General features: G+C 44.0%; 1 protein-coding gene across 5 annotated transcripts in view; it reads left to right on the top strand.

The window, feature by feature from the left end:
* PC (pyruvate carboxylase) overlaps positions 1–16,048 on the top strand; it is a 2,561,538-nt gene that overhangs the window by 762,876 nt on the left and 1,782,614 nt on the right. For all 5 annotated transcript variants that reach the window (XM_069644789.1, XM_069644792.1, XM_069644793.1 and 2 more), the window contains one exon: positions 15,579–15,730. In XM_069644789.1, the coding sequence (XP_069500890.1) occupies positions 15,579–15,730 (152 nt within the window). The remainder of the gene's footprint in view (positions 1–15,578; positions 15,731–16,048) is intronic.

The raw sequence follows: 16,048 nt of genomic DNA on the forward strand, positions 1-16,048 counted from the left end.
AATCGATCTTAGTTTAGTGGTTACTTTTCAGTTACAGTATACCAATCTGATTGTGGTAGGTGATTTTAATTTTAGATGCAGTCATCTGTCTGAGACCACAGCTGTTAATTTTATCCTGGCAATGGCGGATTTATCACTTCACCAATTTGTTTCTGAGCCAACTTGCATTCTAGGTAACTGTCTTGATTTTTGCCCAGACTAATGATATTATAATGTCCAATAGTTAGTCACGTGGTCAGACCACTTTATTGTCCCATTCACATATAGCTTTGCTGACTGTATTGCTGTCCCACGTAATCAAAGTGTCTGGAAGCGCAGCTGGCGGTCAGTTGACCGCTCCTTTATCATCTTGCATATTAATGAACTATGTAGGTCCACTTCTTGTTTGGAACTGTCCTCTCTTTCTCAGATATGTGTCCACTGCAGATTTACTCGCCCCCCACACCCTGTTAAAAAGTATTAAAATCTGTCCGGTGGTCTGAACCTTGGTTCAATGAGGACCTTTAAATTACTACTCCTTATGCGTAGACAAGCGAAACAGAAGTAGCGTACCTCCTATACTCTGTGTGATAGGGCTTTGGTCCGTGCTGCCAGTGTTAAATATCATTTGGCCATCAGTAAGGCCAAATGTAACTTTGCCCAGCAAATCCTCGTCCTCTAACATGCCCCCTTTTTCTGGTGTTCCTCCTTCTCAGAATCTTGAAGTCTTTGGCAGATTGCTTTATCCACAAGATAGTTGATATTCGTGATATCACAGTCTAGGCATGGGACTAGTGAAACTGCAGTCCCCTCGCCCATCATGATGCTTCAGTAGACCCATGCCACCCTGGCTCCTGTATGATAGCCACAGAAAAAATGAAATCCTCACCAACGGACGTTATCCCTTTGCATATTGTGAAAGGGATCCTTCCATCTATTGTCACTAATGTTGTATCGGTCATCAACCGGTCCTGCTCTACGGGCATGATTCCTTCGGATCTAAACATGCTTTGGTTATTCCATTACTAATGAAGCCTACCCTTGATCTGTCAATTCCAGCAAATTTCCCCCCGATATCGCTCCTTCCTTTCTTCATGAAGCTGCAGGAGTCACTGGTTGGACCCCTGCTTGGGAGATTCTGCGAATAATCTGGTCTTTTCAATGCATTTCAGTCACAGTTCCGGCAGGAAGAGGCACAGGTCTCAATGCTGGATGATTTGGCACGTATCTCAGATCAGAGCGGAGTGGCAGTGCTGATTTTTTTTTTAGACCTATCAGCGTCCTTCGACACCGTAGTCCACTCCCTCCTTCTTAATCGTCTCTCGGCAGCTCGAATTTTGGGTACTGTTCCATCTTGGTTTGGTTCATTCTTCTCTGATCGCTCCCAGTCGGTATCTCTTCACCCTTTCTGCTCTCCTTCTGCTCCTTTGGCTTCTGGTGTTCTTCAAGGCTCTGCTCTTTCCCTCTACCCCACCCTTTTAAATATCTAAATCCAGCAGCTGGTTGCTCTCGTCCGCACCCACGGCTTTCGATGTTTGTATGAGGATGACATGCAGATCATATGGCGCCTTGATCTGCTTCATCACTCACCAGGCCACCCAGTTAAAGAACTGCCTGGACGCTGTGGGAAGCTGGATGGGCTGCAATTGGCTCATACTGGCTCGTACTGAATGGAGGCAAATCCAAGGTCATGGTGGTTGGCTCTAGGTCCCCATCTTCGTTCTGGATTCCCTCTTTTTTGCCCCTGTCAATTGGACCCTTCCCTCTTCCCGTCGCAGCGGTCCGAAATCTAGGTGTCAAATTCTCGGCCTCCCTGTCTATGGCTACTCAGATTGGACAGGCCCTACTATCCATGAAGGTGCTGTCACCCCTGCAGAGTGTCATCACTGACTTGATGCAGCTCTGAGACCAGTGATGCCCGTCTTCCCACCACCTCAACCGGTGGTACCATTCCAACCAAGGCCCCAGTCAGACCCAGGTCTACTTAAACAAGGTCATCCAGGGGACCCTTGCAATCCAGGTCTATACTTCACCACCCCCCAGCATCCCCCTTCGACCAATACACAGCAGGGGCAGGAGTACGTCACCAACACTAACCTCTTTCACCACCAGCACGGTCGGTGCTGGGAGAAGGAACTAAGGGATACAGCGGCGGACGATCCCTGTGATACCACGTCCTCCTCAACCACTCCTAGAAGGGATGACAGTTGGGACACGGATTCCCCCCAGGAGTAATCCCCCACCCCCCTAGGATGAGGAATCGACTAAATCATCCCCCCAGACGACATCACAGGGTTCCATTCAACTGTTATGAGGGTGTGCAGGACTTCAGCCTCCTGGCCACGGAGGAGGAGAAGGAATGGTTTTTATTTGACCATATGGGCAAGAGACACAAAGCAGTGGTGTCATTCCCCATCCTTGACCACATCTGGAAAGCGGGGCTTAAGACAATGAAGCGCCCATTCACGGTTCCAGTGGTAAAAGGCCATCTTGAAACGAAATGCAATCTTCTGGAAAATGCACCAAAGTCTCTAACTTCCCAGCCATCTCGCAAGTCGGTGGTCTCGGCAGCGGCAAGCTGGAAAGCTAAGACCGGAAAACAGAAATGTGCAAAACCACCGGACAATGAAGCACGAGAGCTGGATGCATTCAGTAAAAAGGTCTCCACAATTGGAGCTACGACAGTTAAAGCGGCTAGCTCCCTAGCCTTCATAGCCAGACATGAAAGGGAAATGTGGCATAAACTTGCGACAATCCTGTAACCTCTCCCAGCAGAGAAGCGTAAGCAGGCAAAGGCAATCCTGAAGGAAGGAGGAGGGTCATCCAACCTGGGGATCAACATGGCAGCGGACTTCGCGACATCACTTCTCTTGATATACAGTAGCATCATTTTGTGCCAGAACTGAATTTTCAAATGCATTGTCCTCTTACGTATTCCTCATCTTTGATTTTCGATATCCAGCTCTAGCTGCTTAAGAATTTTTTTTCGGCAGAGGGCGCTGTGCATCGGTGATGTCGACTCAATCTCTCTCGGATGTCATCAAAGGTATATATAGCACTGGCATTATCAGTTACGTTTTTCCACAAATGCTATTGTTTCAAGAAATACAACGCTTGTTTTACTTCAAAAAGTCATCTAACCCGACCAAAAAACATTCGACTCTCCTTGGAGGAAGAAAGTTAAGAGGTCGGTCGAGGAGTGGCTCCCACCACTCCTCATTGTCTAAGAGGTCCGAGAAAAGGCAGATAGGTCGCCTTCTTCAACTTCGTCGGACACTTCCCCTGACAGGGTATCATGCCCCACAAAGAAATCCATGGCAGCAGAGTGTGAGGCTTTCAGAGCAGAGATGCAAAAGCCTCCAAGCCATGCTCCTACCGTGCCTTCCAAAGAAGCCGCTAAGGAAAGAGCTCGACCTACATCCTGCACGCCCTTGAGCCTGGGACAAAGGCCTGATCCTCACCGAGAGCTGTCTAGGCCTCAAGTCGATGACGTATCATCGAAGCATTCGTCGAGCCGAAAGCAGAAGTCGTGGTCGTCGACAACATCGATGCCAGCTGCACCATCGATGCTGAAGGCCCCATTAAAACCTATGGCGCCAGTAAAAAAGTGACTGCTCCTCCAGCGTCGAATACCTGAAAAGACATTTGTGCATTTACCTAGGAAGGACTATTTTAAGTCCTTTACATCAATATACGAGGAGAATGAACCATCAGATTACGAGGCACCATTTGGCCTCCAGTCTGGTACGCCAAATGTACCAGAAAGCTTTATTTCTGAGGAATCAAGGTTAAGACACCTTTATGACCTGCAGATGGCCAGTAGGGGTGGACACCATCTGAGCTAGAGTTTAGAACATCAGAGGCAGGGGAGCATGCTGATGCGTCATACAGACAGCTTGTGTCCAGGGTAGTGGACTACATGGGATGGATTAGGCCTCCTTTACCATTCGAACAGGATGATTTGACTGACATCATAGATAAGGGTCCTCATTCAGATCCTATATTACCTTTTCATATTGCTCTGCAAATTGTGAAACGCCAGAAACGAATCCGGTGTAATCACACTCCACAGCCTGTCTGCTGTCTCTTCTACTGAAGGCGTTATACAGAAGTGACTTTTTATTATTTCAATTATTACTCATAAGCAAGGTCTGTCAATTACCAAGCACTATTAACTCAACATAAATTCCAAATCAAGCACAATATGTACAAAAAAGAACCAATAAATATCCATGTTCATGTACACAGTATTTCATACAATGCAAAAGACAGTTATATACACACATCAGAAAAAAACATTTGAAAAAACTTTTTCTCAGAATAGTCAACACTATATAAATTTTGAAGTTGATAGGCCCCCACTCAGAGGTTGAAACCATATGTCTCTGGATTATAAATGTTCAGTTCCATTGGGGGCATTTTCAATTGGTTAGCTAAACTCAAGGTCTACTAGCTAAACTCGGGGTCTACGTGTGACACCAGAATAAATCTAGAAGGTGTCATACTCGCACACGAATAAAACAGAAAGTGCGAGTAAACTACGTTTCGGCGGAGTGGGCCATTCCGCCTTCCTCAGGACCAGTAGAAGTCGTGACCCCTGAGGTACAGAAAAAATAAAAAAGGAGAAAAAGACAAGAAACATAGTCTCACTAGTAACCACAGGATCACAATCAAAATACCTCAAAATAATGTGTCCCGTGACTTTTAGGGCATGCAACTACAAGGTCCACATTGTCACACGTAGACCCCGAGTTTAGCTAGTAGACCTTGAGTTTAGCTAACCAATTGAAAATGCCCCCAATGGAACTGAACATTTATAATCCAGAGACCTATGGTTTCAACCTCTGAGTGGGGGCCTATCAACTTCAAAATTTATATAGTGTTGACTATTCTGAGAAAAAGTTTTTTCAAATGTTTTTTTCTAATGTGTGTATATAACTGTCTTTTGCATTGTATGAAATACTGTGTACATGAACATGGATATTTATTGGTTCTTTTTTGTACATATTGTGCTTGATTTGGAATTTATGTTGAGTTAATAGTGCTTGGTAATTGACAGACCTTGCTTATGAGTAATAATTGAAATAATAAAAAGTCACTTCTGTATAATGCTTAAACAGAAGTACGAAATGGTGATTTTTGTAAAATGTATCCCTATGAAAACTTAGGTGGACACAGAAAACTAGATAGCTTGTGCCATATTTCTGGTATTGAGAAGTTTATTATAAATTAAATTTATATATATGTTTAGTGAACCTGTCAGGACACTTTTTTGTTTTGTGGTTTAGTGATTTCCCGGTCCTTGACAGAGTAGGGATATACCCTCTAGTGCATTATCTTCTACTGAAGGCGGCCTGGGATTTTAACTTCTGATAGGCCGCACTAACAGTGGTCTGCTAATCCATCAGTGGGTTAAAAATGACAACAATCTATTCCATATCCTTCCTGTTATAAATTCTCCTTTCTCGCCTTCCTCTTCAGTCAGTGAGTGAGCATGCAAGTCAGCGACTGTCCAGAATCTTAGAGGTTTGGACTTTTATAGAGCAGGCATCAATCCCTTTTTGAGGTTTGTATAATTTCGGTAATCTAATTGGTCAGTGTATGTGATTAGACAGTGTTCCAAAAGTCATCACATTAGACCTACCCTCTCCATGGCCATTGCACATAATGAAGGAGGCGGCAGACTGATGGGATCAACTTCTAAATCCAGTTTTAATGTGATTATGTGATGTAATCTTCGAGATGTCTTGCATTACGCATTGTACTTTCTGAAATGGTGCATTTGTATTTATTGTGTTTATATAGCGCTTTACTCCAAAGCGCTTCACATTATAACAAGAAGATTCATAGAAGTATTGGAATACATGGTGTATTCTAAGCATGTGACCACTTATCTAATCTGATAACTAGATTTTTCTCTGTTGCAAAGTAAATGATCGTTTTCATCTCAATACATCTCATGGTTCATGGCTTGCTTATTTTTTCATTTAACTCAGTTATATGTCCATGCACAAAATATTTTTCCATCTCAAAGTAACAGGCTCGCCAATATGAACGCTGGAACATAGGACTCACTGGTGTTTGCGTTTTCTGCACCACAAAATACAAATGTTTAAATTACATGATGAAAATAACATATGACCAATTTTGTTTTGGTCCATCTAATCGATGTATTTAAGCTGAACGTGCAACAAAATTGGCTCTGCTTTTTTCTTTCAGATATAATAACATAAATATGAATAGAATGTCTTTTCTTGAATGCATTTTTTCTATATACAATATTACATGGCAGTCTTTATTTTTCTGCCTGGTAACCTAAACATCTGCCATAGAGTATTTGACTACGATGCCTGGCCATGGTATAGTCTTTTGAAGTTTAAGTTGCTGGGTTCTTAAGAATGCAGTCCTGCCCCTGGAGGATGATCCCAGGGCCTGGCCTATCTTACGTAAGACATTCTGTGTTCTCAGGTGTCTGATTCTTTCCTTCAGGAAAGACCTGGGCGATTGAAATATCATGCTGGATGAGAAAGACCAACTGGCCGAGCTGATTTCCTTGTTTTAAAAAAATAAAAAAGGATTTTAAGCCCAAGCACATAGACGGATGTAGGCTGTAAAATCAATACTTTGACGTAATTGCAGCATTTACGTTACCCTGGCCTTCATTTACAGCCCTATTAGCGGCCAAAATTAGTTACTCTTTGTGACATTCAGGGAGCTCGAGGCATTTGATAAACAGCATATTATTTCAACAGTGACTTCATCGCAATGGACCCAGGCTTAAAAGATTGGGGTTGGTAGACTCACCTGTATATTAAAGCCTGCACATTATTTTCTGACTTACCAGATGTATTCAAATTTAGATTATAGATTTGTGGACAGGAAATTGACAACCACAATTCAAGATGGCAGCATGGAAAATGGAGGCTTCTTGGACCATGCATCTCTAGTGGGACTCTTCAAGCTGTCGTCTCGGAGGAAGCAGCTGGGATGTTGAACCCTGGGTTTTTGAAGGACACTGACATCAATGAGGAGATGCCACAGGATATCTGCAATTTCTTTACAAAAAATCTGGACACTTACTGCGAGCCAGATTAATTGAAAAGTCGGCCAGTCTCAATAAGATGTGTAGATCTGAATTGATTACCCTTACTGACTAATTTCAGAGGAAGCAATCTAAACAGCAGGAAACAGGGTTGCGTAAGGCCTTCTGGGCTTTGAGACCCAACCACAGAGTGTTTTGACCTCAGAGACAATTTTAAAAACCAAATTGTGCGTTTTTGAGTGGGGCAATGATGCAAGCAAATTGTTAACATGTAAATTGAGAGCGAAGAGCTATCCGAGCGAAGTAGGAGAGATTAACAATGAGACCGGGCAACTGATTTATTCAGGAAAATTAGTATTTCTCATATAGGATACGCTATATCGCTAGGAATGGAACTTGTGAGTAACTTCCTGAGCAGATGCTGAGTAACCAAAGTAATACACAAGCTCAAAGGGAAGCTCTGCATAGCAACATATCCAAGGAAGAAATCCTAATAGTGGTTAAGTCTTTAAAGAACAAAGTCTCCGTATTGAATGGCTTTGCAAGTGTCTTTAAGTTATTTATTTTATTTGTCCCCCTCCAGCAGCAATGTCAACCATATTTGGGCTTCAGTGCGAGTTATGGACTAATTGGGGGAAGCAAGGATCATGGTTATTGATTAACCAGCTTAGATGACACCCTGTGCTCTTCCTATTGCAGTCCTCTATTGCAAATGTGACACTATTCTGGCAAATATGCTTAAAGTTATCCCGAAAGTTGTGGGTGTTAGTCGGGATTTTTGAAGGGTAGACACACCTATGATGTATGTAAAGTGGTGAACCTGGTAGATACAACCAGAATGAAGCCGTTACCATCAGTTCTCTTGGCCACTGACGCAGAAAAAGCTTTTGACCAAATTGAATGGCAGTTTTTGAAGAGTGTAATCGTGGGTACAGTGATGAATCCAGAGAATTTGTCCTCTTCCTAGTCACAAAGGGAGTGGATCCCTGTTGTGGAAGACTAGCTCGCTAAGCTCATCACCCCTTAGGGGACAATGCAAGTGGGATACCACTGTGTGTCAACTTCAAACTTCCTGTAAGAATGGTTGGTGTAGTTTCGGGCCCTAGGCGTGCACAGTACTCTCCTGGAATGCTGACGAAGGGAGAGAGGTCACCTCTGTGATATGAGAGAAACCTGAGAGTATTCTCACTCCTACTTCCCGTGCAGTTTATGCGCAGGTGACCAGGGAAAGGCCTTCGCTCTCAGAGCCTGACCACTGGGGGTAGAAAAGCAAGGGAGGATCACCTGGTTGGGTGGTCCTTGAGGATTGGGAGTGGGGTAGCCTTTGGTGAGACATGGTATCACCGTTTCTCTTGTGACAGTCAACCTTACCCTGCCCCGACTTTTATGATCTATTGCAAACCAGTTTCCTCCATTTTTCTACATGCAACACCTGACAGTACTGAAATGAAGAAGAGGCAATTGAGAGTGGTGAAGATTACCTCTTTTCACCACTTTGGTAGTGGGACAAAGAAGATGTCTGTAAGGAGCTGTGGGGGTCAGGCATGTCCCTCTAATCATGTTCCGGCAGGGACAATCAGGTTTTCACACCTGCAGCCAGTCAAGGGGCTGCAGGTCTAGAAGAAGGGGATAGAGAGCAACAGGGAGACCTAGGTGCACAGGAGCAGCAGGAGGCCCATGTGAGGAGGCAGCTGCGGTGTTCCATGAGGAAGAACCAAGATTCCAGCACAAGACCCAGAGGACTTGGGGGATCCGAGGTGGCTGGGCTTTGTGATTTCCCTGAGCCTGGTAGCCTCCAAAGCCCGGTACAAGCAGCACGAGCTGCTAGAAAGCACAGAACCCAGAGGACGTGGGCTGCATCTGAGAACAAGCATTAGAGGTGCCGGCGCAAAGATGAAACTATGCGGCGAGCAAATGAAGCTTGCATCGGTGGGTGTCTCGGCTTCTGCAGCTGAAAGGATGCCGCGGGAACCATCGGACATACCCTCAGTAGGCTTGTGAGTGTTGGAGGGATGCTCTAGCAACGGGTAACTGCCAACAGACCTCCAGTGAGCAACGGTCAGTGAACTTTAGTATTGAATGCCGCACTATATGAAGATTTTACTTTGAAAGAAAACCATTGCCGGACTATTTGAAAACTTAACATTGAGGCAAACAAACACATTGAATATAGAACTCACTCATAGTTTGGCTTAGAAGCGAACAGTGTACGGTTCAAACCGAATATAATTAAGCAATATAAAACCGCTTTTTAACTCTGAATTGAAATTCAACCTTAATTTATGTTGCACAACTACTTAAATTTCACCTGAAAGTTGACTATATTAAAGGCTAAAGCCTAAACAAAGAACTGTAATGACTAAGTGCAGTGTGGCAAAGCTATGACGTGACAAGGGGTGTGGTCTACAAGGTGGCAGAGCCACGAGACGATGAAGGAAAAGCCAGAGGAATATAAGAGTACACCCTAATACCAAGAGGCCAATAAAAGGAGTGAAGTGAAGGTGACTTGGTGCATAGGAGCCAGTGCCAAGAAACCTGTGTGTGGGCTAAGGAACATGGGATCTTGGTTACGCGACCTGTGATGGGTGGCCCATGCGGTCTGATAACTGCGCCTAGACCCCAAAACCATGAATGGTAAAAACTAAAGGACATCATGAAGTAAGCCCAATACATCCACTGCAACATTTTTGAAAAGACTGAAGCAAGTGAAGTCTTGGGAACAAAGTCCTGGGACCCTTTTTGTTTGGATTGTGCTACTTAAAGCTTGGGGAAGGGAACCCGAAGGATTGGTTTTGAACTATATCACCTTGAACTGGAGAAGGTTAACTTTGAGACTTTCTTTGTTGATGTAACTTTCGTATGTTTGTGGAGAACTTTCATGTTCTTGGAGGAAGGAGAGCTGAAAGAAACCTGTGAGCTGGAAGAAGTTCAGAACTTTGCATTAAACGCTGTTTCTTTTTACAGCCTTACACATTTATTGATTCTAGTTGTGAGGGCAAGGATAGGTTTTGGACACTGACAGATTATTAAGTTGAACTTTTTGACACAGACTTTAGTTTTATTCAGGTAGGGAAATCCCAACATAAACTAGGGCAAGTTGGGCGTTCAACCACCCTGACATTTGAGTTAATAAATATCATGTGTTTGAATTTTAAGTCTGTTTGTGTCCTTCATGATGCCTTCACACATACCAAACGTAACCCTTGGATGCTTTCTAGTTGTTTTGAATGAATCAATAAATGGGCATACAAGATTTTTAACATGGAGCCTCTGTGATCCCAAGCAGCACCTGTGGCAGTGTTCGAGCTGTTAATGAGCCCAATTGCTCCACACTATTGAACGTGACGCTTGATTTGTGCTACCTGACATTTGCTTGCAATAACGTGGTCAGGGTGGTTATAGAAGAGTCTTTCACTGTGGCAGTGTTCGGCTGCGCGTTGGAGAAAAAGGTGATTCTGCTAGCACAAAAACATTTGTAGAAAGGTACATTGATGTAAGCCGGATCGATTTATGTAGTCTCAATAAACAAGTGCTTGTTAAGTGAAACTGCACGTCACATATGTTTTTCAGCAATAGGTAAGTAAATAACACATATAAAATAGTTAGGTGGTTCCCCACAGAGTTTACGTTCACTGCATGGCGGGGACCTCAATTATGAGGTTTGGAGAGAAAAACAAGGAGAAGACATCAGCTATGTCTTTGACCTCCATTTCTAGGTGCAAAATTAGATGCACTGCAAAGTAGGGCTTGTTTAAATAGGGTATTTAAGGATGCTGTATATTAATGCTAATGGTACCTTGCAACACTATCTGTGACGTGTAGTGTATCCTAAATCCCTCAACCGTCGAGGTCCCTCGGATAGTTTTTTTCCACCCAGCTAGCTGGTCGCCTTATGCAGAGCTCCTAAATTGCTAAGTTTCTATTTCATTATTCACAACCTTTGGTCGTTTAATATTCATCAATTCTTCATCGACGACTATTCCTGAACCAACGCTGAAGACTGCAGATTTCGACGGCTGGTGCTTCGGTCGACCGCGTGGCGTCCGTACTCTGGCCAGGCCTATACAGTACAGTAGGGCGAGTGGGGCCTGGGGTTCTGTTTGTTTTATAGAATGCATTTCCTTCCCCCCTCTCTTTAACCTTCTGGTTTTGCTGTTGCCTTTAACCTGAGTTAGGGACAGGACTCCTTTTAAATGTTGCCTTACTTGCAACTGCAGATATCCATGGAAAGACTCACACTAGAGGTGTAATAAGTGTCTACCTCGCCTCGGGATCACAAGGAGCAGTCCTGCACTGGGCTCACAAACACAAGATGTACCTCCTGTCTCAACACGTTCCAGGGGACCACCATCTTCTGGCAGACGTGCTCAGCAAGGACTTCCCACTACCCACAGAGTATGAATGGCGATTACATGAAGACATCGTCTCCAACGTGCTGTGTTGGCTGAACTTCTCAACTCTCCGAGGAGCTCCGCCCAGGGAACAGTTACTCAGTGGCTCTGTGGAATCGGGAGATGGGAGGTGAGGCCCAACGAGACACTTATTCAGGGTGAGACCCCTGAGGACCCCATTTTGGGGTGAGCGACACCTGAGGGCCCCATTTTGGGGTGAGTGAACCCGGAGGGCCCCATTTTGGGGTGAGTGACCCGAGGGCCCCATTTAGTGGGTAAGTGGAACCAAAAACAAGGGTGGTGCAAAGTCCAAGATCTACCTAGCAGTAGAGAACGCCAGGATCTTTATTGGCAAAGAATACAACGAAAACAGTCTGAGAGGGAGACACAGGTCAGGCGTGTGAAGACAAAGGCAAGAGACATCAATTTGACCGACTTGAACAATACATACAAGCAAGGTTGGAGGGTCATTCAGCCTACTGGCTTAGTGTGCACTGGGAGGGAACCCCTATTGAGAGACTCGCCAGGTTGGGTGTCAGAAGCCAACCACCATTTATGTTGCTTGTACCTTTGTTACATTTATGTGTTTCTTTTATAGTTGTAGGGACAGAACTCGGATAAGCATAGGATTCTGGCAGAGATCTTTCTTGTTTTGTAAAGAACATCTTGACGCACAACCTTATATATGTATTTTATTTTTATTTTTTTAGTAGGGCCAAGAATCCTCTACTTGTAGGTTGTTTACATTGTGCTCTAAAACAGAGATTGAACCACAATGGGACCTTGTCCGTCTCCTGATTCTGATCTACCACATTATGGTCTGACGGAGGATTTCACTAGGGTGTGCTCACGATGTATGTACCAGTTTGGAAAGTTATCATTTGAGGGCTTTGCACTGACCAGGGGGCAATGCAGAGTTGACCCCATCTCACTACTTTCGCTTCTCCTGTACTCTTGTTCACCCTAGTAGTTGAGCATTTTGTGTAGAGGTTGTAGTTGGACTGTCAGACCCGCAGTATCTGCTAAGCAGGCTGAATGCACAAAATCACTCTGTTTGCAAATAATCTCCTTTTGACTGAGAGAGAGCCCAACATTTCCTGGGAAGCCTCTGCATTGCAAGATATGGTTCCTGCATAAACAGACCGAGCACAATGTCGAAACTCTCCACCCTAAGGACGAGTGCAAAGACGTGGGACAGGGATTTCAAATAAATTGAGTTTGACCACATTCCTGGGCCCACTCATAGCCATACACTGTAATGCCCATTTTATTTTACCGGCATTTGATTTGGGGGCATTTAAAGTATGGAGGAAGGCAGGAGACACATTTTCTTCACATGTGTTTCAATGGGAAAATATCCTATCCTTTGAATTGTGCATGGAAACGTTTGGAATCACTGAAACAAACGGAACAGAAGTTACCAATTTTGTGGGCTGAACAAGGAGGCTCCTTTTCATCTGTTTACACAGCATTGCTGGTGTGTTATCAAGATGATGGTTCATCTTGCTGAGTGACACAGATATCTATTGTGAAGGCTCGACCGGCCCGGACGAAGAATTCATGATCCGAAATGCCTTGGATATTTATATCCATTTGCTCATGTATTCAACGATTTGTACAATGTGGATTACAAAAAGATTTGTCTAATTCTTGGATTTTGGGATTTATTCAATATCTTCTATGTGCACTGGTCATATGCATGCATCAACTGAGCAACTCCAGCTTTTGTCCTTTTTCCTGTGTTTCATGTACCAAGTAGTGCCAGTTCTACTACTGTGTAGTACTCCTATGAAAATGTTTTACACACTAACATTTATTATTTAATCAATTGGGGATGCCCACTCAAATTACCTCTTAGTAAGGAGTTTGCCATGCTCCGCCTTACTGCATTCAAATAATTATATTATATTCCCCATATCCAAGGGCTTGGTCTGAGATCTATATAAAACCCTATATATAGCATGTAACGGCCCACCCCATCATACAAAGAGGCCTGGCATAGAGATCTGGTAAGGGACTTATGGCAGAGTACAAGAAAATGTCCAAAAGCATTCAATGTGCCGAGCAAGGCTTTAAAATGTCCAGGATGTACAACAACCTTGTTTCAAGAGAGGTCCGGATTATGCTAGCGGGTTTGTGTAGGAGACTGCTTGTATATGCACATCTGATCACCATGGCTCAAATTAAAGTGGTATTGGGTGGCAATAGGTATGGGAGGTATCTGGGTTGCAGCTACATCTTCAGCTACTGGCCTGTCTTCTGGGTGTATTCCCGGGTACTTCGACATACAACAAAAGGGAATGGCTGGGGTTAGCCCTTAAACCATCCTCTATCTCTAGGAGCACTATAATTCGCTTCTGGAGCTCTGTATGCGTACCCACAATGGATCACTGGCTGAGGGATAATGTGGGACCTGTTAATATGTGAAAGAAATACTTCTGTTAGTCGGGTTTATTTAGCTGTTTTTTTTCAAAGCATGGGGTGACTTTTTTGCATATATTGCACGGCACAACAACGTTTTTATCTGCCCCACTAGGTTGTGTGCACGGGGCCTGTTCCCATGAAGAGAGCAAGGGAGGGCAACCTTAACCATGGGAACTTTGCACAATAAAATCCTGATCTAGTTCAGATGGGGTGATGGCAGAAACCGCTAACGGCGTAGTTGGGAGGTGCTGTGAGAAGGAAGGGTTATTCTGGGTTTGACGGTATGGTTTACTCATTTTCATGTCAATTGTTAATTTACTTTGGTTTTTATCACATTTACAAATCACTAAAACACGTTCATTAACAAAAAAGAACATTACATTTGATGGTAAGGACCCCTGTGGTTACAAGACTGCATAAGAAATTAAATGGTGGTGACCTGTCAGGTATGTGGAGAGCCATCACCAAAAGGGACTCTCCAACCCCCAAGTAGTATGCATGTTGACATGCGCTTTGTGGTTGATACTGAAGGTGGTGGACAGGTCAAAGAACCAGCAAGCAGGGGGTCCACTTAGCCACAATTAAGGGGGCATCCAGCATTAATAAGGGGCTGTGCTCCATGATACATGCATGCAGTGGAAGGGCCGTTGCTTTATCAATTATTTTTCTGATGAAGGAAAGGTGCACAGTGGGTCACAGTTTGCCAAGTCTGTGTTGAATATTGGGTTCTTGAACAGGGTAAGAATCGGTCTGGTCTCCGGTGTGGAAGGCAAGATACTTTGAGTGAATGATGTGCGCGTGCATTTCCAGGCAGTCTTGGTGATTGAGAGTGGAAGGAAGACTTCTTCAATGATGGTTGCCTCAAGGGCTGCAAGCATGGCAGTCTTTGGTTGAAAGTAAGGGTCCTGAAGTTTGTCCATTTTGTCGTGTGATGGTAGGGTAGGTGAGATGTTGCTGTGCTTGGGTCTGTTTATTTTGTTTATTTTATGTGTGAAGTCGTTGACTGTATTGTTTTTGTCCGGAGTGCATTATTGGAGGTGTTCGTGCAGGTTTACGCAATGTTTGACTACTTTGAAAAGGGATACTAACAGTTGAGGGCTACACTCAGTTCAAGCTGCGCACGAAGAGTTCAATATAATGAAGACCGCTGCTTGGGTGGGTGTAAACAGGCTGACCCACAGCCTGTAATAGGTTAATTAAGATATATAGAACACCGTACAGTAAATGTAGTGAACACGGAGTTTCGTCTACTCACTGCTAGACGACTAATAATTATAACCGCATATCATCTGGTATCTATTCATCACAAATGTTTCATGTGCTTTCAGTCATAACTCAGTTTAGCAGAACCCCAGTAATCATTTTAAGATTGAGAATTAGTGAGTGACGTGACGCTGGAGTTTAAACCAGTATTTTGGTGAAGGTCTTGTGTTGGCGAGAACCGCCAAGTCAGCCGATTATGGCACATGGTTCAGAAATCGCACCATAACTTGACCCTCTTGAACGTTTTGCCACGTTTGGTTTCCTATAGCCGTTAGCATGCATTGTACAATATTTTTATATAATATGCTAAATTGAGAACAGCCCACTATATTGGGATTTGTACAATTCTACTGGCTCTCGTTGCCTTTACATTCTGGCAAAAGTGCTCTGTTTCTTAGTAAAGCATCACTGCTGGTATTTTGTGTTGGCTTGCCATTGCAGAGGATAATTTATGAACAGAGTGACTCCTTTCATTGCAGGTGATAAATACGGAAATGTCATCCACCTGTATGAGCGCGATTGTTCTATCCAGAGGCGCCACCAGAAGGTGGTGGAGATTGCCCCTGCCGCCCAATTGGATGGTCAACTCAGAGACCGGTTGACCCACGACTCTGTCAAACTCGCCAAGCATGTAAGTGTGACATTTTGATATCCATTTCTGTTAAAGTAAGTATAGATGGATAACTGCATAGTGCTCCTCGTTCAGAGTGGCTGTGAAATATCACTCGAAATTGCAAATCTCATTGGCACCAGGTTTGTGCCCTGCACACTTTGCTCCTTACTTCTAGGATTTTGCCCCCAGAAGAGAATGGAACTGAAGATTAATGCGCTTCGGAGTTTGTTTAAAAAATAACGCATCAGCCAAAGACGCATGTACTGTCCTAAAGTCACACGTTGCCACCCATAAATGCACTCCGACTTCCCTCCGCCAGTCATTCTCTCTGCCTTT

The sequence above is a fragment of the Ambystoma mexicanum genome, chromosome 2p (assembly GCF_040938575.1).
Source record: "Ambystoma mexicanum isolate Mex_15411 chromosome 2p, UKY_AmexF1_1, whole genome shotgun sequence".
In the NCBI taxonomy this organism is placed as follows: Eukaryota; Metazoa; Chordata; class Amphibia; order Caudata; family Ambystomatidae; genus Ambystoma; species Ambystoma mexicanum.